The sequence below is a fragment of the Micromys minutus genome, assembly GCF_963924665.1.
Source record: "Micromys minutus genome assembly, chromosome: 4".
Lineage (NCBI taxonomy): Eukaryota > Metazoa > Chordata > Mammalia > Rodentia > Muridae > Micromys > Micromys minutus.
The window spans coordinates 19,234,580-19,255,764 of record NC_137973.1 but is presented as its reverse complement, the minus strand read 5'-3'; the positions used below and the strand labels follow the sequence as shown (position 1 = coordinate 19,255,764).

The 21,185-nt window shown below is 40.4% G+C and overlaps 1 protein-coding gene across 3 annotated transcripts in view; it reads left to right on the top strand.

Moving 5' to 3' along the window:
• Positions 1-20,967, top strand: part of GUCY1A1 (guanylate cyclase 1 soluble subunit alpha 1) — a 111,555-nt gene extending 90,588 nt beyond the window's left edge. For all 3 annotated transcript variants that reach the window (XM_080916394.1, XM_080916392.1, XM_080916393.1), the window contains 6 exons: positions 1,717-1,775; positions 3,535-4,244; positions 6,464-6,949; positions 10,632-10,775; positions 16,429-16,583; positions 18,819-20,967. In XM_080916394.1, the coding sequence (XP_080772520.1) occupies positions 1,717-1,775; positions 3,535-4,244; positions 6,464-6,949; positions 10,632-10,775; positions 16,429-16,583; positions 18,819-19,023 (1,759 nt within the window). In that variant the 3' untranslated portion in view covers positions 19,024-20,967. The remainder of the gene's footprint in view (positions 1-1,716; positions 1,776-3,534; positions 4,245-6,463; positions 6,950-10,631; positions 10,776-16,428; positions 16,584-18,818) is intronic.
• Positions 20,968-21,185: the final 218 nt, after the last annotated feature.

Below are 21,185 nucleotides of genomic sequence, written 5' to 3'. Positions count from 1 at the left end.
ACTGTGACCACCCCTGCTGCTTAGGAAAGTGTGAAGGCAACTCCCTCCCTCCCTTCCTCTTTGTCTCTATCATCCTCCCTCCCCCACCATGTGGACAAAATCATAATGTGTGTGTGTGTGGGGGGTGTGCTGGCCACTCACAAGTCCTTCTGTCTGCTGTGTTTGCTAAAGCAAGGAGTATTTAGTTTATACTTTCACTGTTTGCTTTTCAGAATGATAAAGCTCTGTTGGGCCCTCATCTGACAGTAGGAATGTCAGAAAATGGCAGTACTGGGGTGCGGAGCCCTGCTTAAATAAATCTGCATTTAAGATTAAAAAAACAAAGAAAGAAAAAGAAGAGTTTGGTACTGTGATGAATTAGCTAACAAAGGATTGTGGCTCCCCATATCCACATTGAGTATAACATTGTATTATGATACTAGTCCATTTTGGTAAAATATTTCCATCTAGTACTTTACAAGCATCATATTTCTATGCAACAAAGTGGCTTTCTGGCCAATTTTCCTTTTCAAAACGATTTCCTTTTAAAACTTCTTAAATTATACTGTGTTTTATTCCAATGCTATTTAAAACAGATAAAGTATACCTGTATTTAAACCTGGCTCGGCTAATGGCAAATTGAATCTTGCAATTAAAAAGAGCCTTTTATGCTCTTAAAGTGCTAGAAGCATTTGTCAGTCACTATAATGATAAGGTTTCAGAAAGCAGGTAGGCAGACCTGAATGACACAGCCATGAGGTCGATGTATGAAGAAACTGACATTACATATTGTTAGCCATCGGTGGTGATGGAGAAAATGTGGTTCGTACACACATAAAATGTCTAAACTGCAAATGAACAGTTAGGTACCACAGAAAGAAGCGAAAAGCAGAAGATGCTGACTTTAGCCTGTATCTCCAAAAACTAAACCAAAATAAACAGCAAAAAATAAACTAAAATCCAAGGGGAAACCATACAGCTTTTATTTAAAGCTAATCACATGGCACATAAAATAAGCGATGCCATTTTAATGTTTTCTTTCAACTGTTAAAAAAAACGAAAAGTTTTCACAATTGAAATTCCTTCAGACTTCTATTTGATCCTTATGCATGCTACAATTCTCCGAAGCTTCCATTTCCTAGAATGCAATGATTGATGAAAAAAAAAAGTGATTTCTAACTAGTTTGTGTAAAATTGGGAGATGGAGGTCTGAAATAAAATGATAAAGATTCCTAATCTCAACAGTAAGAACTCCATATTTTATGTTTTTTGCGACAGAAGAAAGACAATACACAACAACTGTGAGATCGGTTGTAGGTAGATTCTTATCTCATTTAGATGTTTGTCCTTGAGAACATAACATCTTCTCTTTGTTTATTTTGGTGTTAAGGGTAGAACTCATGCCCTCCATGTGCAAGACAGTGTGCATCAAGCATTTAACCTTGTCCTGACATCATCTCGTAGACCATTGCCCCCTCCTGGTGTATATTCTCTTTCACAACAACAAATGAGCCCCAAAAGCAAATATTCTTCTTGAGGAATTAGGAGACACTCCATGCTATGTCTATACTGGGGCTTCCCCAACAGTGGTTGTTTAGGTCATTGCTTATGTCCTATATAGCAAGTCAAGATTTGCTTCTGGGAACGAATTCTCACATATCATTATATGTTGTGTATGATCTGGAGTTTCTGCACTCGCTTATCAGCTTTTAACTTAAGCTATTTAATTATTCCCAGGAAATCTTCAGAAAAAGAAGACCTTGAAAAAATAATTGCAGAAGAAGCAGTTGCAGCAGGTAATAAATAAAACTGTTTGAGTACTGGAGGTACGTCACAACCCTGAATAACCACCATTTCTCTCAATGTATTTGTGTGTTAGTGACTCCTAGCCTGAAGTCTCTGCACTCTGTGTGTGTTAATGCAGAGTAACCCTTTCTACACAACATGGTGTTTTGTGGCCCCAAACATTCCTCTTTTTCTGCTGTTTATTTGACGAGAGTTAGACAAGCCTGAGTGGGAAGCTGATTCTCAGACTTTCACGTTCACAAACTTTTGGTTTTAAACCAAACTATGTCTTTCTTATTTGTATAGGGAAAATAATTCTGCTCAACAAGGTAAATTAAAAGGCATTTTAAAAGGTTGGAGTAATCATGGGAAAATAGTCTGCCGGAGTTCTCACATTAATAATTAGTCTCAGGGGAAAGATAGATAGTGATTACTGCCGAGCCTTTTATAGGGTATGGGCCTGAAAATCTAGAAGTTACAGGCTAGGAAATGTTGTACTTTTAAGAAATATAGTAGTAACAATGGCTACTTTATATCGAACCATTCTTGGGAGGCAGACACTCTTCTAAACATTATTCTCACACATCACAATCTCTCTCAAAGATGGTAGCATTGCTTCCCACTTTGCAAAGGGAAAGTAATATGTATGAAACATGTCTGCCACAGAAGGAGACCATAAAAGAAAACCGCAACCAATCAAAGTATAGACTTGCAGAGTGTGGTCCCAATGGTCACATTGTAATCGAGGGGGTGGAAAGATCAGAAGAGCCAAAGGACCAGGGAGTTGACTGTAAAATTGTACCTCCTAGTGATTGATACAATAGGCTGTAGCCATAAAGTCTCACCAACATGATTGTCCAAATTAGAGTTGATCAAGGACAACACCCATGGGCAGGCCAAACTGGATGGAGAAAAGCCCATGAGGTTCAAGCCTAAACAAAGAACTATAAGCAACTAGGAAATCCTCAGTATAGCAGAAATAGTCTTCCTGGAAAAAGAATATCGTCAGCCCTGAAAACATGCTTACAAGTAACTTAATACAAACCGAGCAGTTTATATTTATAAATATACAGGTGCATATATGTATGTAACAGCAATTAATGAAAAAGAGGGTTCATACATTTAAAAGAGATCAAGGAGGGGTATATGGGTCGACCTAGAAGGTAAGGAAAGGGAAATGATGCAATTATATTATAATCACAAAAGAAATATAAAATATATGGAACCCAGAGTATACAGATAAGCCGAAGCTTAGGAAGAAGATGCTGAAGGCAAATGATATAATTCATGGAAGTATTCTCTCAGGGTATATATTCTAACTAAAAACCCACCATGGAATCATTTAATCACTTCCAGACATAACTAATTTTCATATTTTAAAACTTCAGTTGTGACTCTTGCACTGAGGTGTATACTCTGACCCCAGTGAGTAGAGAACAATTCAAGAAAAGGCACACTGTGTGCTTAAGAAAAAGGCAGATAGGTTTCCTCTAAAACGGACTTCACCTTGGAACTCTGGTGGCTTTATAATTGTGGGAGATAAAAAGTAGTCCATTCCACTTAACTACTCATTCTTGGTTTAACATAAACCATTTGTGGATTGGTAATCAGAGTTACAAGAATTCTAAAAGCAAATCTCCGTCGGTAAGCTGAGTGTGTGCATTAAATTTGACTTAGAACTCACAAATCAAGGGCGGTCGCACGTGGAAGCACCAGCCATCATCTTCGGAGTGGACACAGTTGATGGCTGACTGTGCTGTGTGCTTACAGGTGTCCCAGTGGAGGCGCTCAAAGACTCTCTGGGTGAGGAGCTGTTCAAGATCTGTTATGAGGAAGATGAGCACATCCTGGGCGTGGTGGGCGGCACCCTGAAGGACTTTCTAAACAGCTTCAGCACGCTCCTGAAGCAGAGCAGCCACTGCCAAGAGGCCGAGAGGCGGGGACGACTGGAAGATGCCTCCATCTTATGTCTGGACAAGGACCAGGACTTTCTCAATGTTTACTACTTCTTCCCGAAGAGAACCACAGCTCTGCTTCTCCCCGGCATCATTAAGGCGGCTGCTCGCATACTGTACGAAAGCCACGTGGAGGTGTCCCTGATGCCTCCCTGCTTCCGAAGCGACTGTACGGAATTTGTGAATCAGCCCTATTTGCTCTTCTCTGTCCACGTGAAGAGCACCAAGCCTTCCCTGTCCCCAGGCAAGCCCCAGTCCTCCCTGGTGATCCCCGCTTCTCTCTTCTGCAAGACGTTCCCATTCCACTTCATGCTGGACCGTGACCTGGCCATCCTGCAGCTGGGTAACGGCATCAGAAGGCTGGTGAACAGGAGGGACTGCCAAGGGAAGCCCAGCTTCGAAGAGTTCTTTGAAATTCTAACTCCCAAAATCAACCAGACCTTTAGCGGCATCATGACAATGTTGAACATGCAGTTTGTCATACGGGTGAGGAGATGGGACAACTTGGTGAAGAAATCATCAAGGGTAAGGAAAATGTGAAGCAGATTCAAAAGGAAAAACCTGTTGTTTCATGTTTATAGGAAAGAAATCATGAGACAAACGAATGTGTGCCATTTGGCTAACACATCTGTCTAAAATTCTAAAATGCTTCTGACAAGTGAATGTCTTCCTACGTCCATTTTCTCACTTACTTCACTGATTACAAATATTTATTGAATTCAGTTTGCCTCTTACAGTCACAGTGATGATGTGGACATGCTCTTATTGGTAGAATGCTTGCCTGGCCCGTCTGAAGGCCTGGGGTTTGGTCCCCAATATCTTATTAAAACTGGACTGGGTTATAACACATATTTCTAATCCTATCAGTCAGGAGGGTGAGGTACCAGAAGTTCAAAGCCATCTTTGATTAAATATTCAGTTTAAGGCCAGCTCCAGGTAAATGAGACCCAATCTCAAAACAAGGTGCAGGGCAAGATGGCTCAGTGGGTAAAGGCGCTTGCTACCAAACCCGGGAGGAGTTTGTTTCCTGGAACTGCAGAGTGGAAAGAAACTGCATAATTTCCGCAAGTTGTCCACATGTCCGACGACATGTAGGTGCCCACACAGACACACGTACACATAAAGGTAAAGACACTAAAGAGAAGTGAACAGATATAAAACCAAAATGGAGAGCTTCTTAACCAAGCTGGGGGCATTCGTATGAAAATCTGCTTTTGATTACTATCAAATAGGTCACTGACCTTGAGTAATCAAAGGAATTGTTTTGTAAGAACAAAGCTGTCTGCTGTGAGCAGTGAGTAACTTAATTTTGATCAATATATAAATACACGGAAGAATAACTCCCTTGGCAAATTGTCACAAAACATGTGTGGAAGAATAGACGTGCTTTCCTGATAAAGAATGTAGGCCCCAACTTAATCTCAGGAGTGAAAGTTTACTAGTTCTGAGGTGATGCCTTTCACACACAGATAAGGGGTGATCTTAGGAAAACAAACCCCAGACGCACAGACTGTTGCACAAATGGAAACAGCTGTATTGTTATTTCTTTTAACCAAAAAGTATATCTAGCTCTTTTTAAATGATGTGTACTGTGGCAATAGTACAACAAACATGTGGTGTGTATGTGTGTATGCATACATGTTTACAGCAACAGAATCAATTCCCTACAACTGTTTTTGCCACTGAAGGACAGACTCTGGCCATCCATCCCTGCTGTTGGACATTGCTCTGTCTCGGTGCTGTGGAGGCTATACTTATTGCACTGAGTGTTTATGCTTGCTTTTCTTTCTGCTGTCTCTCATGGATGAGCACGTGCACTGAGTGCTTATACCTGATTTGATTTGTTCCATCTCCCGTTGCCGAGCACGTGGGTTGTTTGGACTCTGATACTGTAAACACGTGCATGTGTACTCTCTATATGTTGTATATACGTGAATTGTGTGGTCCAAGACCTTTTCTTTAAGCGTTACCTCTTGCAAGGCCCTCTGGGTACAGTTTTGCCTATACGTTGGCTTGTAGTTTTCCATCCATTTAGAACAGCCTTTGTTAAAAGCTGAGGAAAGCTTGAAACACAGACGTGGCCTCTTCTGTGAAACCCAGCTATCTTAGGCTGAAATCCCTGGAGAAATAATCACATCCAAAATAAGTTTCCCTATCAGTCTAGAGAAAGAAAAAAGGAGAAGAAAAGTTCAGATACATATTTGGAGACATTTTCTTTCTTATGCTCACCAGATGGAACAAGCAACTCCTCATGGGGGAAGAGAAGCTTGCTAAAATAGAAGACTAAAAAAAAAAAAAAAGAAAAAAGAAAAAAAAAAGAAAGAAACCATAGTGAGATAAAGAGAACAGAGGATGGAGAGAGGCAGGCTGAATGCACATCGGGTTTTTCTAAGCACCATGTTAGGTTCGAACTGCAGGTTCGTTACCTGAGAGAAGACACTAGCAGGAGCATCACCTATGTGGTGCTTCATGAAGCCTTAGAGCAAGACTTTGAGCAGCTCATCATTTCTGTGTAGTCCGTCCTAGTATCAAATGTCTGCATAAACTTCAGAACTGGGACCAAAGTGGAAGTGATTAAAAAGTCTCTTCTTCCATAACTTGTTGGAAACAAAATAGATGATCTCAGTAGCCACTTCTAATGTCGGACACAAAAAGATTACCCCCGTATCCACTCCCCCTGCAGTTTCAGAAGGGATTGGGGAAATTGACTAACCCCCTGTAACTGGTTCTCCCTTCTTTTGCAGGTTATGGACCTCAAAGGTCAAATGATCTACATCCTTGAATCCAGCTCCATCTTGTTCTTAGGGTCGCCGTGTGTGGACAGATTGGAAGATTTCACAGGACGAGGGCTCTATCTGTCTGACATCCCGATTCATAACGCCCTGAGGGATGTTGTCTTGATAGGAGAGCAGGCGCGGGCTCAAGATGGCCTCAAGAAGAGATTGGGGAAGCTGAAGGCCACCCTGGAGCACGCCCACCAAGCCCTGGAGGAGGAGAAGAAGAAGACGGTGGATCTTCTGTGCTCCATCTTTCCCTCTGAGGTTGCTCGGCAGCTGTGGCAAGGACAGATTGTGCAAGCCAAGAAGTTCAATGAGGTCACCATGCTCTTCTCAGATATCGTGGGGTTCACTGCCATCTGTTCGCAGTGTTCACCTCTGCAGGTCATCACGATGCTTAATGCTCTGTACACTCGCTTTGACCAGCAGTGTGGAGAGCTGGATGTCTACAAGGTAGGGGCGTGGAACAGGAACAGTTTAGCAGAAGTTGCGTTGGAAAGGCCCAGCACCCAAGTGAACTCCAGTGCTGATAAATAGCTCTCTGCATTTGGGTCACACAGGCTATATCTGGGGTCAGGAATAGTGCATTAATTATGTGGGTGTTCTCCTGCCGGAAATAGCTCAGAACGAACTAATTGTTCCCAGAGAGGTCTGCCACATTGTCTTCTAAAAATGAGCACAGGGTGAAGCGAGATTAGGGTGAATGAATGGTTCTTATAGTGAAAAGGTAGAGATTAGACATCCATGGACCAGCCACTTAACTGTGGAAACTGAGATAAACAAGAACTAATTAAAGGTATGATTCACAGAGGGGAACTTTATCCTTTTTGTTTCTTTCGTTTTAAAGATACAAAAGGTTTATACAAACTGTCCCAAAATAGATTAATTCAATGCAGAGTTTACTTGATACTTTTCATAGGCAGTTAGTCAGCTACTTACGACATTTAATCTTCTTCATTAAAGGCAGATACTCTCAAATTAAAGAGCCCTGCCTTCAGATCCTTCCCTCTCCTTTCCTTATTTTGAGAACAGAGTGATTTCCCAATTGTAAAAGAGCAAAAGCAATAGCCCCCTTCAGAGTCACAAATAATGTACCCTGTCTTATAACCTTTGTGAGCAGAACTGTTCGAAAGCGTGTGTAAATGCAAAGTGTTGTGGCTCAGAACCCACGATTCTTGAAGAGGTGTGGAGGAACACCTAGTGTCTGTCTAGACATTGAGCACTGGACAAGACAAGTGTGTCCTGGATGGCAAATATGTTATTTATTTTTTTTAACAAAAAAAAGATATTATAAATGGGAAACACCTGAATTTTCCAGTTTCCTCAGTTCTGCTTAATGGAAAAGTTTTACTGACTTACACTGCTTTGCCTCATTTTGGACAGTAGCAGCAAGTATAAAACATTCATCTCCCTCTGACTGAAATCATCTGTTTAGCTTGTCACTGTGGTTGGTTACTTCACAGTTCAGACCAACATAAAGAATCTTAACTGTTGGGAAGAAGCATGTATTGTTTATGGGAATAGGCAGACCCTTCCTGATTTCTGTAGAGATGCTAGAAGCCCTTGCCCTGTGAAAGTTCTTACAGGAAATCTGAGGGAGTTCTGATTTTCTCTTGCAGCAGGGTGAGGAAGAGGCCCTTGTATAATTACAGATAAAGTAATTGGCACCAGTTCAGTTACATGTGATGGTTGCTTTTGGAACTTACTGTTGATTAGTAATTATGCTCTCCATGGTGAATGGCTGCTCTCTCAGAACAGAGAGATGCAAATCTTTTTCCATCACACAGACAGCTGTGTGAGTGAAGTACTTGTCACCCCCTGCTTTTGGTTGCACTGATTCCAGCAAGGACTCCTAAGTTGTGTCCCCTCCCAGAAGGAGCCTGTTCATGACTAACTGGCTTCAGAAGGAGCCAGATAGCACATCACCAACCACAGTTCCCCAGCCCTCATTTCCACTGTCTCCTCATTTCCAGTTGTGCATGAAAATATCTAGAAATAGCTTAGGATCAAGGAGAAGGGTCTACTTTTTAAATACTTTAAAGAATCCTTTCAGATTTTCATACATTATATTTTGAAAATATTCATTTCACTCACTGAACCTCTCCCATCTTTCTATTCACCCAACTTCATGCCCTTTCATCTCTTTGTTAAAACCCACCAAGTTCAGTCAGGGTTGGACAGCTACACCTAGGCACAGAACCTTCCATGGAGTATGCTCAGTATATCAGGTGTGTCACATCATGAAGAAAAACTAACTTCCCCTCTTCCAGCAGCACTCAAGTACCAAAAGCTCCTCTCCAGTCAGGGCTGAAACTTCACTCCTTCCTCTTTTCCTCCATGATGGAATTTTTGTCTGGGTAGAGTTGACACAAGACAGGTGTGTGATATTCAAGTCAACATAAAATATGACGGCAGTGGAGAGAGTAGGAACCTACTTTGAAGTACAAGTAAGAAGTATCCCCCGAAAAGTTTTGTTGAGACACTATAATCAATCTTGCATTGGGATGACTTGTTTCTTATGGACCAATTGCTGAGCAAGAGCAAGGTGTTGATGCTTGTGTGTGTATTACTGGTTTTGAATGCGGCAGTGAACCCACTGGACATACTCAGAGGTTTTACATTCTAGTGTGGCGGTGAAGAATGTATAACTATATATAGCATTCCAGTTAATGAATGTTTGGGAGGAGACAAAGCTGATTATGGAGTAGAAATGACAGATGCTAAAAGATCATAAGTCCACACAAGGCTTAAAACAAACATTTCTACTAATATGTTTTAAGGACTTGAGTGATAAGCAAACAGGTATCTGTGGTTTGTTCTAGACAGATGAAGAGTCAAGGAGACTGCATTTAGTGTGTTTGAGTGATAACAGAGCTTCAGTAACGGGAGCAAGTGGCAGAAAGAGAAGAGAGTCCAACCTTAACAGAATCAAGTTAAGAAGAACTCTGGAGACATCTCAAGGCCTGTAGCTGTTCCATCAATAGTTGAAAATATCTGAAATAACCATAATTTTTGTCCCTCCTTCTCTTTGTTTTCTTTTTTTAAAAATAATTCATAATGGACTTTCGATGAGGACAGCAAGATGTAAGAACAGGAGAAGTTAAACTACTTGAATTACAAGAGTTATAGATGACCACTTAGCTCTCTGTAGCTTCTCACAGATACAAAGTTGCTTATGGAATTAACAATCAAGATAACGGTAGGCATAGTTCAAGTTTATATAGCATCTTATTTTAACCATCTTTGTGAACACTGTTGATCTCATTCCCCTGCTGACAATTTGGCTTCTATCCACCTTTTGTGATTAATATCCATGTGTGCTCTTCATAATTGCCAAAATTTTCAGAAATCCTTCAGAAAAGCCTCATGTCTCTTGCTTTTATTGCTAGTAGCATTTTCATTTTTACATCATACTTTTAAAATCACATACATATGACATTGTTGGGAGGGTGAATTCATACAAAACACAGTCTTTTCTTGAAAAAAAAACTGTGTTTTGTATGAATGGGGGACTCATTATGCATGAATATGTGATGGGAAATTGATCTCCACTATTAAAACTTACTGGAAATTCAGACTATGGACTGGTGACATATCTCTGCTAATAGGAGCACTTCCAGAGGACGTGAGTTCAGTTCTGAACACCTACACTGGGCATCTCACTACTTCTTGTAACTCAAACTCCAAGGACCCAAATGCCCTCTTCTGGTACCTGTGGGTGCCCACACACGCATGAGTTACAAACACACCTGCACATGAATAAATATAAAATCATGAATAAAAATAGATTTAAGAAAACAAATCTATTCGTTTATACAAAAGCCATTTTATATAGCATTCTGTTGTTTTGCTTTAAGAAAAGAACACTTGGTTATTAGTAAGTCCACAATAGAAACTGATATTCTGATATCTGATTATCTGATATAGTGTCTCTGCAGACTGTGATGTCTTTCAGTTTACTACTCTACAGTCAGGGATTTGCACCTTATGCATTTTATGAAATGAAGAGTTCCTTTGGACACTCTCAGTTACCCTGCTTCTCCATAGGGCCTGAGCACTCAGGTTTCTGTTGTACGATTCTGTTGTGCTGTCTTACAAGCTTTTATTTCTAAGGGATAAATTCTATTATATCTAGGTGGAGACCATTGGGGATGCATATTGTGTGGCAGGGGGACTGCACAGAGAGAGTAACACACATGCTGTCCAGATAGCACTGATGGCCCTGAAGATGATGGAGCTCTCCAACGAGGTCATGTCTCCCCACGGAGAACCTATCAAGGTAGGGAAATGACTAGTTGCATGTTAGCTGGTTGTCAGAAATCTGGTTCATTGACCAGGGCTTTGTTTTAGAAGAGAAACTTCTCAAACTTGTTTAGGCAGGGGAAATCTTATCATAGGCAGTTACATGGCCTTACAAGATACCTTACATGTGTGAAAATGCCATTTACATGTTGGGGTTTCAGAAACAGATCCTAAAGGTCTATAGTAGAACACTGTTTTACCTATGGCTGGAAGCCTCTGCCAGGTATATATCACTGTAGCTGTGGTAGAAAACCGTCACATGCAGAAAGTTGCTCCTTCTATTACTGGTTGCTGCAAATTGAACCAGCAAGATGGAAATTCTATATCACCACTTTTGCAGGATATGAGACTGGTCAATGGGCTCTTCACTAAGCATGTCATAAAATGTCACCAGGGACAGTCCCCATGAAAAATTGATCACCCAAAACCCATGCATGTGTATAGCATTCACCCAACTTAATGGATCCAGAAAATTCCAGATAATTTAGAAAATAAAGTTTGTTTTCAACAATATCAGATGATATCTCCAAAGTATATGACTATGGAATGGCTATTGAAATTCTATAGAGGTTCTCAGAACTGAACATTTTTGGTATGGCTAATTTCATTGCCTGTTATTTTTTATTTCCAGGTTCCTTAAAATGAGTTTTTTTAATAAAATGTTAAAACGGAAAGATATTGAGTATAGAAACAACAGTATTCTCTAGGCATGCAGCATTATAAAAAAATTTAAATGAGGCATGTCCAGAATAAAATACTATTGCAAAAAGAAAATATAAGTAATGTATGAAGCAATGATTTAATAGATAGAACTTTTGGATTATATGAATTGTATTATAGTAAATTTACTACTTAACCTTACATATCACATTCTAGTTGATTACTTTCAGCAATGAGCTCTGAAAATAATGCAGAATTCTATCCACTTAACTCTCCAATATCCAATTTTAAGAAAGACAAAAAAATTTAAAAAGAAAGCTATGGTAAAGACAGGCTTAGCACTGGCCTTCTGTAACCTTAGAAAAAGTTATGTATCTAAACCTTCACAACATTTTCAAATTCAGTTGTTAGCTCGTTCACATACTGCTATGTCACACACTTCCCAACATTCATTTGTATAAATTCATAGCCACTTACTGTATACTGATTTTATGCATCATGAATTTAAATAGACTAGAAGACGTCCAAGTCAACCAAGTAGATGAAGGCATAGTGAAAAGTTGGGCACTCACTGATAAGCGGATACTAATCCCAGAAAGCTCTGAATTCCCAAGAAACAATTCACAGACATTATGAAGCTCAAAAAGAAGGAAGGCCAAAATAGGGATGCCTCAGTCCTTAGGAGAGAGAACAAAACACTCATGGGAGGAAATACAAGATCAAATACAGGAACAGGGATTAAAGAAAAGATCATTCAGAAGCCACCTCACCAGGGGATCCACCACATATGTAGCAACGAAATCCAAGCACTATAGCTTATGCCAAGAAGTACTTACTGGCAGGAACCAGATAGAGATGCCCTTTTAGAGGCTCTGGCAGAGTCATATAGATACAGCTGAGCATGCCTGCAGCTAATCATGGAACTGAACATGGGGACCCCAATGAAGGTGCTAAAGAAAGGACTGAAGGAGCTGAAAGGGGTTGCAACCTCATGGGAAGAACAACATTATCAACTAACCAAACCCTCCAAAACTCCCATGGAGTAAAACACCAACCTTTGAGCAAAAATTGAGAGACTTATTGATCCAAGTGCATATGTAGCTGAAGATACCAGTGTCTGGCATCAGTGAGAGAAGAGGCCTTTGGTCCATGAAGGGAACGTTTTCCCAATGTAGGGGAATGCCAAGGCAATGGGGTGAAGAGGGTGATTAGGAGAAAGTGCACCTTCTTGAAAGCAAATGAAGGGGGAGAGAGGATGGGATCAGGGTGGTAGAAAGGGATAATGTAAATCCAAAATATCTAATTAAAAAAATAAGAAACAGAAAGATTTGCTAAAAAAAAAAAAGGAAAAGAAAAGAAAAAAGAAAAGTTGGGATTGTGCTGCATAAACAGGAGGAACCATTTTAAATATCAGCTTTACCTTCCTGCTGGGTCGGATGGTAGAAAGTGTTGCACCAATTGCTGTTCTATTCACATGCTCCATGTTCCAACATGATGGGATAAGAATAGCCATACTCTCCCTATGGTGGATAGCATCCCAGTGAACGAGTAATACATGATTCACGGTCTTTTATGACTTAAGCTTACAGAGAAGTTTCAATTTATTCTATTGTCGGATCATCACGTGACTGCACATAGGAGGGGTTGCAGACCCAAATCTGAAGATGAGTGGAGAATAGTACCTCACATTATCAGATTGTTTCTATAGTTACATTTTTAGGGAACTATAAGGTTCTTTTGAAATATTTTGGTAAAGGATTTCATAATATCACAATAAATTTTAAAAATATGTAGACTATTAGCAATAAGGCCAATGATTGCCACATAAATAATTTTTATCCAATCTATTTCAGAAGATGACAGGGTATTTGTTAGTTGTCTCTGTGCTTTTTTCTTTTGTTTTGAAGCTAGGAGAATTATTATAGTTTGCCTTAAACATAATTACCTGGGTAATAACAGGTTAGCCTTCGTGACCTGTGAAGGGAGACAGGAAATAGATCTTTCATGGTCTACTCACTGCTGTTCTGGCAAATTCTTGATGGATTCAGACAGTCAGAGAGCACAATACAGGGTTGAGTGGGGAGTGCTTTTAGCACACAGGGAAACATGGGTGTGTAGGGAGGGCTGCATATTGTGACTTAGACCTTGCCTCATTCCAATTGAGAGACAACAGTTAGAAGACTAGCCAAGTTCTTTGGAAGTCTAGATTTGAAGTTTTGAATTCCGCCATCAGACATCCCTTCATTTTTAATCTGGTTTCCTCATGAAAAATAAAGTAAAAACTATTTCTCCAGTAGTTTTTTCTTTCTTTTGTTTTGTTCTTCCTTTGTTTGTCTTTCTTTCTAACCGTGTGCTGTGCTCTGGAACCATCACGGGCATGCACATCAGTCGTGGACTCCTGAGTCCTGACTTTGGTCCTCATTCATTCTCAGCCACCCGTTCTCAGAGAACTGAGTAGACTGTGGGTGGACAGCTGAGGATGGACTTCCCAGTGAGTCAATAGGAGGCAGGAAAGAGAGGAACCCACATCAGGCATCTTCCTCTCCTCGCTTCAGGGACTAAGAGGAGAATGATGAGCAATGCCCTAACAGCCCTTAAACTAGAGGGTTCCCTTCAGGAACATCTGAAGGATGAAGTTCCCTTCACCTTCTCCTATTTCACTGTCTTTTCCCTATAAAAAGAACTCCATTCAGACATGCTGCTCATCGTATATGACGGGTGAACTTTTCTTCTTTTATTTCGAGCCGACGTGAGACCGGGAGGGAGAGAAGAGAAAAGAGAGAGAGCTGTGTGGTAGGAATGTGTGGGCTTTGCCTATATTATGCTGCTTACGAAATAACATAATAAAATGCTACAGTAAATTTATCATTTAAAACTATCAAAACACAAAAAGAAACTAGTTTCAGGGAATTTGTTCAAAAGAGCAAAACCTTCTCAATACAGTGCTGCTAAGGTTGTCTTTATGGCCAATTTAATATTGTGCAAATATTTGCTGTGCAAATCCATATTCTGCTACAGATGCAAACCTAGGTAGAGTAGATGTCTATGTTTGTGACTTAGTGTGGAATTCTGGCTTTAAGGCTCATCCACCCCTGTGTTTCATAGTTGAAGAAATAACCCAGATGAAAACAAAGGTACTGAAAGTGGGTCTTAGGCAGGATGCTTTGTCTGGTGTGTTAGTTTAAAAGTGATGGGAATTGGAGTATGCCATCTTGAATGACTCTTGCTCATTTCCAGCAAAGTTATCTGTAAAAAGTTAGAAAAATCCCGGGCTAGAAAGATTACTCAGCAAGCCTCGTGAGTGCTATCGTCAGCACTCGGAGGTAGGAGAGCCCACTCTCCAGCGATATACTCTGACCTATAGGACTTGCTGTACCCTCATCACTACTTCTTTTACTAATGTAGACCAGGATAGTTTCAAAACACATAGATCTACCTGCCTCTGCCTCAGTGTTGGGATTAAGGGCATGAGCCAACACATTTCAATAATAAATACATTTTTAATTAAAATCAGAATTTTTTAATTACAAGCAGTACAGGGAGATAACTGAGTCTTTGCCCACGTTTTCAAGGGACATTGTAGCGATCGCCTATCTCGCCGGCAAGGAAGACGCGCCACAACAGGATCCTTCTACAGGCGTTTATGGCGGGCTTGATTGAAGTAGCGAAAGACCCCAGCCCAGATACCAGCCCTCCTTATATATGCTTAGGAGGACTGTGCCGCCACCTGATTGGTGCATTCTGTGCGCCCTAATTAGCATACTCAGAGTCACCATGATTCAGCAAAAACAGGCAGGCGTGCATGCGCACTTAAGTTGTTTATCTCAAAACTGGCCACTCTCCCTTCGGGCTGGGCGCCATCTTGTAATGGCGAATACAGTGGCTTCCCACAGGACATAAAGCTAATGCAACTTTTCAAATGGCCAGACAGACATAGAATGTGGAAAGCATGAGAATTCTATGACATCTTGACCCTGCATAAGTGTGTTATAACAATCATTTAAATAATGTGAGCATCCTCTCCCTTCATTAGGGAGCTGGATTTTTCAGAATAGCTCACTTAAAAATATTTCAGGCCAATTCCAACATTTGGAGGTGGAGTCAGGGGAATCAGACTATATCCTCTAGAATAGAGCCAGCATATACCTCAAAATAAAAAGAAAATATTTCACTCAAAGTCTCCTCTGACCGTTTCTAATTTCTAAGTTCCATTGCAGACTCTGTTTATTCTGCTTAGGCATTGCATATGTTTTATGTTGTGTGGGTCTGAGTTTTTAGGTTCCCAAGTCTAGACTGTCCAGATTGTAAATACAAAAATCTGGGCCCCAGACACTCTGATCTTCCTTGTTCTCTGTTATTTCTACTCCAGTACCACAATTCCTGTTCCCCAGGTCCTAGCCATTTAAGAAAAGGACTAGTGTTTGGCATAAAGTTACTCTAAAGCATAATGTTTTTTTAAAAAGATATTTCTTTCATTTTGGAATTGGATCTATCTGCCTTGCCCAAGCTGACCTCAAACTCCACAGTTCAATAGATAACTCCTCTTTAGCCTTTTGAGTATCTGGAAGCACAGGTACGCCCTTCTTTGTCCTTGTTTCAAGAATTTCCTTCTAGAATCTAGAAAGGATGTCTTTCCTTAATGTAAGAGAGAAAACAGGCTCCTGGGAGCAGCCCAGGGGTTCTTTGTTTTTCTGCTGCAGGGATCCTAAGAGGCCTGAGAACCAGTTTATTCCAGATGTTAAAGACAGGTGAGTACACCTGCACTGCAGGTGGAGCAGAGGGAGCAGGTGTGACCACCGACTGCCCTGGTAATGCAGCCTTGCATGGGAAGTGTGGCGCACTGGAGGTTCCAAGGAACTGGGCAATGCTGTGGTGTGGAATTAGTTATTGATCTAGCGGTGACACTCAAGCAATACTGGCAGGTGGGAGGTGACTTTACAGTGACCGAGACACTGTTGTTTTGTCCTCAGATGCGAATCGGACTGCACTCTGGGTCAGTGTTTGCTGGAGTCGTTGGAGTGAAGATGCCCCGGTATTGCCTGTTTGGAAACAATGTCACTCTGGCTAACAAGTTTGAGTCCTGCAGTGTGCCGCGGAAAATCAACGTCAGCCCCACCACATACAGGTACTGATCGAAGTAAGGGCCTGAAATGCATGTGTCTCACTTGACACTCTTGCCACCTGAATCCACCCTTCATCCCTGCTTTCTGTCTTGGAGAGCATCCCGGAAACTGAAATGAGCATCTTTAGCATTCCTACTTCAACTTGCTTTAAGGCTTTCACTACCCTTGGGAGATGATTCAGGATTTTCCAAATGCATCCGTGGGGAGGCCTGGCTGAGCCCAGAATGCAGAGCCCCTGTACCCCTCCCTATGCAATCTTGACCTATTAGACCTATTACTGGCTCTTGCTGCAGTAGTGAGGTCATAACCAGGAAGCCCTGCTCTTGTAAGAATTGATACCTTCATTCCCTGCTTCCCTTATAGGGGGAGGGTTGACTGGCTCACTGGCTGGGTTAATGCAACTCAAATTCTAGTCCCCTGGCTTAGCCCACTCCTAACCTGGCTAACATTTCTGGAATCCTGCTCATTCTGAGTCGCCTCCTTAACATAAACTGGGGTGAAATCCAAAGGACTCATAGAAAATAACAACAACTCTGTAATTCAGGCCATTTCCAAGAGTTTGAATACTGCTCCCTAAAACCAGGGACAAGGGTAAACCCCGTTTCAGAATAGTAGGAACAAAAAAAAAAAAGGCTCATCAGACAAAACTGCAAAACTGTCAGATCATTAAACAGTTCAGGCTGTATTCTTGAGGACCAGGAATGGTGACATTGTCACACAGGAACTAAACTTCATCTAGGATGAAGAGGACGTCTTGGTGTGTGTGTGGTAGCACAAGCCTGAAATTCCAGCTACTTGAGAGGCTGAGGCAAGATGACGTTAAGTTCAAGGCTAGTTTGGATAGAGCGTGTTCAAACCTAGCCTGGGAAATTTGTGATGCCCTGTCTCAAAATGGAAACTTGGGTGGAAAAGATGGGGGCTGGGGAGATGGCTCAGCAGCTAATGGCGATTGCTGCTCCTCCAAGAATTCAGGCTGAGCACTAGTAGCTTATAACCTTTTTCTGAATTCGAGTTCCCGATGTTCCAGCACCTTCTTCTGGCCTCCGTAGGCACCAGGCACATACCTAGTGCAGCCTACATGCAGACAAAACACCCACATGCATAAAACACAAATAAATAAATAAATAAATAAATAAATAAATAAATAAATAAATAAATGGTTTTTTAAAGGTTAAAGAAGTTACCGTTACACTTTCCACATTTAAACAGAAAATAATCATTCCATGTCCATAGACCTTAATTTATTCCACAAATTTTGTCTTATTTAAAAAAAATATCCTTTAATAGATACCCCCAAGTAACAGAAATTATTCTAGATCCCAACAGATCACAAGAATGTTATACTATCTAGTCTTTTGAAATCATAAAAACCTGCTTATTGCCAAGTCTTGCTGTTTCTTTATATTTAGGTATACTTAGACAAATGCACAAGAAATGGCAGACAGCCACATGAGCAACTGAAGCCGACTCATAGCCTGGAATTGTGTTCCACGGACAGAGTACTTACCTAGCGTACTTGAAGCCCTCAGGGAAATAAATCCCAGCACTGCTTCTAACAAGAGTGGTTGTGCGTGCCTATAATTCCAGTACTTAGAAGATAGGGTCAGGAGGTTCAGAAGGTCATACTGAGGTTATCAGGAGTTGGAAGCCAAACTGGAGTACAAGAGGCATAGTCTCAAACAAGCTTCTTTCACCAAAAAGAGCATTTGAGTCCTACATTTTTGGAATCCATTTAAAAACTTCATCAATATCTCAAAAAGTAATTTTCATATTATTTTAAACATTTTACCTTTTTTTTTTCACGACTTTTTGCCCAGGATTTCTTCTCAGTTGTGTTTATGTAATGAATGAATGAATGAGTAAATGAATAGATAGATGGACAATGACATTATTTTTAACTTAAAGAATGCTTCTCAATCTCAATAATTATGCTTGCTATTATTAAAACTTTAAATAATTTTGTGTTTAAAAATGCCACAGTTATATAAATCACATCATTCCCAAATATTATGTAATCAATCTGTCCTCTAATTTGAGTCAAATGTATGAGTAGAATTTTCCATGAACTGGATTCTTTGTAGAATTCTTTCATGGTACTGCCTATTGAATTATGGGAATCCTTTGGTCAATCATACCTAATAATTAGTGCATTAATAATCATTTATTTCTGTTCTTTTCCTGAATTGCCAAGCGTTTCTGCCAACATTAAGTTTTCATTTTATGTAAATTTTTCTCAGGTTACTCAAAGACTGTCCTGGCTTTGTGTTCACCCCAAGATCAAGGGAGGAACTTCCACCAAACTTCCCCAGCGACATTCCTGGGATCTGTCACTTTCTGGATGCCTATCAACACCAAGGACCAAATTCTAAACCATGGTTCCAGCAGGAAGATGCAGAGGATGGAAATGCCAACTTCTTAGGCAAAGCATCAGGGGTAGATTAGTGAGCCACATGCTTATATGTTTGATGCCTTTGAGGGTGTGCAGAACCTCTGAAATGACTTTAGGATTGCAGAATATAAAAAGCAGTGTTAAAATTGCAGAGGCAAAACAGTTTCCTCTGTCTCCCATTTAAGATGGGAAAAAAAAGTGTTCACTTCAGCGCTTCAACCTTCTTCTATTTAAGAAACAAACCTCAAAAGTAACTTGTGACTTTTGGGGACATAGTTTTGTTCTAGAGCAGTCACTACCTGCACTCAAAATCCAACACATTGTACATATTCCAGGCAATTGTAGTCAAGATTAAGCATTGAAATAATAGATTCACCTGCAGCCTGTGACCAACGCAAGCTGTGGTTGTTAAAGTGTGTCTGTGGTAGTGTTGCCTATAAAATCTCTGAATAGAAATGACAGTGTTTAATTGTGCAAGAGCTTCCAGCCTCTCGACTCTATATTCAGTTAGGTTTCCTTATTTAATCGTGGCATATGTAACACAATAGATCAATTCCTTCTTTCCAGCGACATCTTTGTGCCTATGTATATGTTTTCCTTTCCTTTTTGTTTTTTAAGAAAATAAGCAAATAGACATTAGATGAAATGTGCCATAAGATAGTTCTGCAAGTATCAAAGAACATTTTCATGTGTTGTCATTAAAAATATTCTCTATAGCACAATATATAATACAATGAATACTTTTAATTTTGATGCTATATGTGAGAAAACATTTTAATTAATAGTAACAATGTACTTCCTACTAATCTATGTATAATTTACTCATAGCAAAGCTTTCAGAATACAAGGACTTATAGCCCTAGTTAACAGGCAATAATAATCAAATTTAATTAAGGCGTGGAATTAACATTTGCACAAGGACAGTGGCAAAGTGCTCACCAACATACATGTTTAAATGACCCTCTACTACCATGTTGAGCCATAAAATCCAAGGGGGAAGGTTTAAGTCAGAAGTAGAAAATGAGATTTCATTTTATCTTTTTTGATAGCTTCTTAAGCATTTCCACTCACCATTTTACTGTATGTGCTAAGAATAAAATTTTGTATTACTCAGTGGACACCTGTGAAGTTTTATTCTAGTTAAAATATCCTAATATTTTCTACAGAAACCACTAGTATTAATGAAGAAAATATCACCATGGTTTCATTGTGAAGATCTCAAGACTTTCTTTTTTTCCTTCTGGACTAATGTCCTTTCCTTCCCCTTCCCTCCTCCCAAATCCTCTTTCTTCCCCTCCTGTTGTGCATGTATGTGTGGTTCTGTGGGCTGAACACAGGGACTGTGCATGTGAGTAAGGGCTCTGTTACTGAGTAATTTCCTCACCATGGAGCTTCAGTTCTATTGCTAATGGTGACAGTTTATACTCCCCAGTGTCAACTCTGTAAAAGGATGTGGCTTTAAAACAAGACTAATTTCAAAGCCAGGAGAGGCTGGTAGTGTCTCGTTAAACAGTCACACTGATGCTGGAGGGTGTTGCAGGCCTTGCAAAGCTGTGCTGATGATGTCACAATGACTGTCTGTTAAGAAGGTAAAGTGGTACATGTCCTCTCTTTCTGGAACTAAACTTCAGTACTGGGGAACTAATAGGAATCACGGACAATCAGAAAGCATAAAACAGGACTTCATCCTCTTAAGCTGTGCAGTTAGGTAGTAGCTACATTAATAGTCTGCTTAAGGAGCTCGCACATTAATTAGAATGAACCCCCCACTGTCTTTTAGGGATGGGGACAGAGCTCAGTGACAAAGCACCTTTAGGCACGGAGGGACTACATGTATCTCTCATGTGCACATGATGTGTGACCACACTCACCTGTGTCACCTGTGTATACACCTGTGCAAATGGAGGACCTGAAATCTATGGGAGCTCCATGTACGGTTCCTGTAACTTTTCTATTATTTTGTCATTTTATCTAAATAAAAACATTATCAAAAATTATTTTCAACTCTCTGTCATCAGTTCTCTAGACCTGCTTATGTGTGCCCGTAAACTATAGAAAAGGAAAATCAGGTCCAAGGGATGTCAGAATTCCTGGAGGTCAAGCTATCTCCGTGTTTGTGGGTGGATTGGGGAGCGGGCAGAGCACAGCCTCCACTCCAGGAAACAGATGCAAAACAGAAAAAACCCTCTGGCCTGGGCTGGGGTTCCTGTGTTCC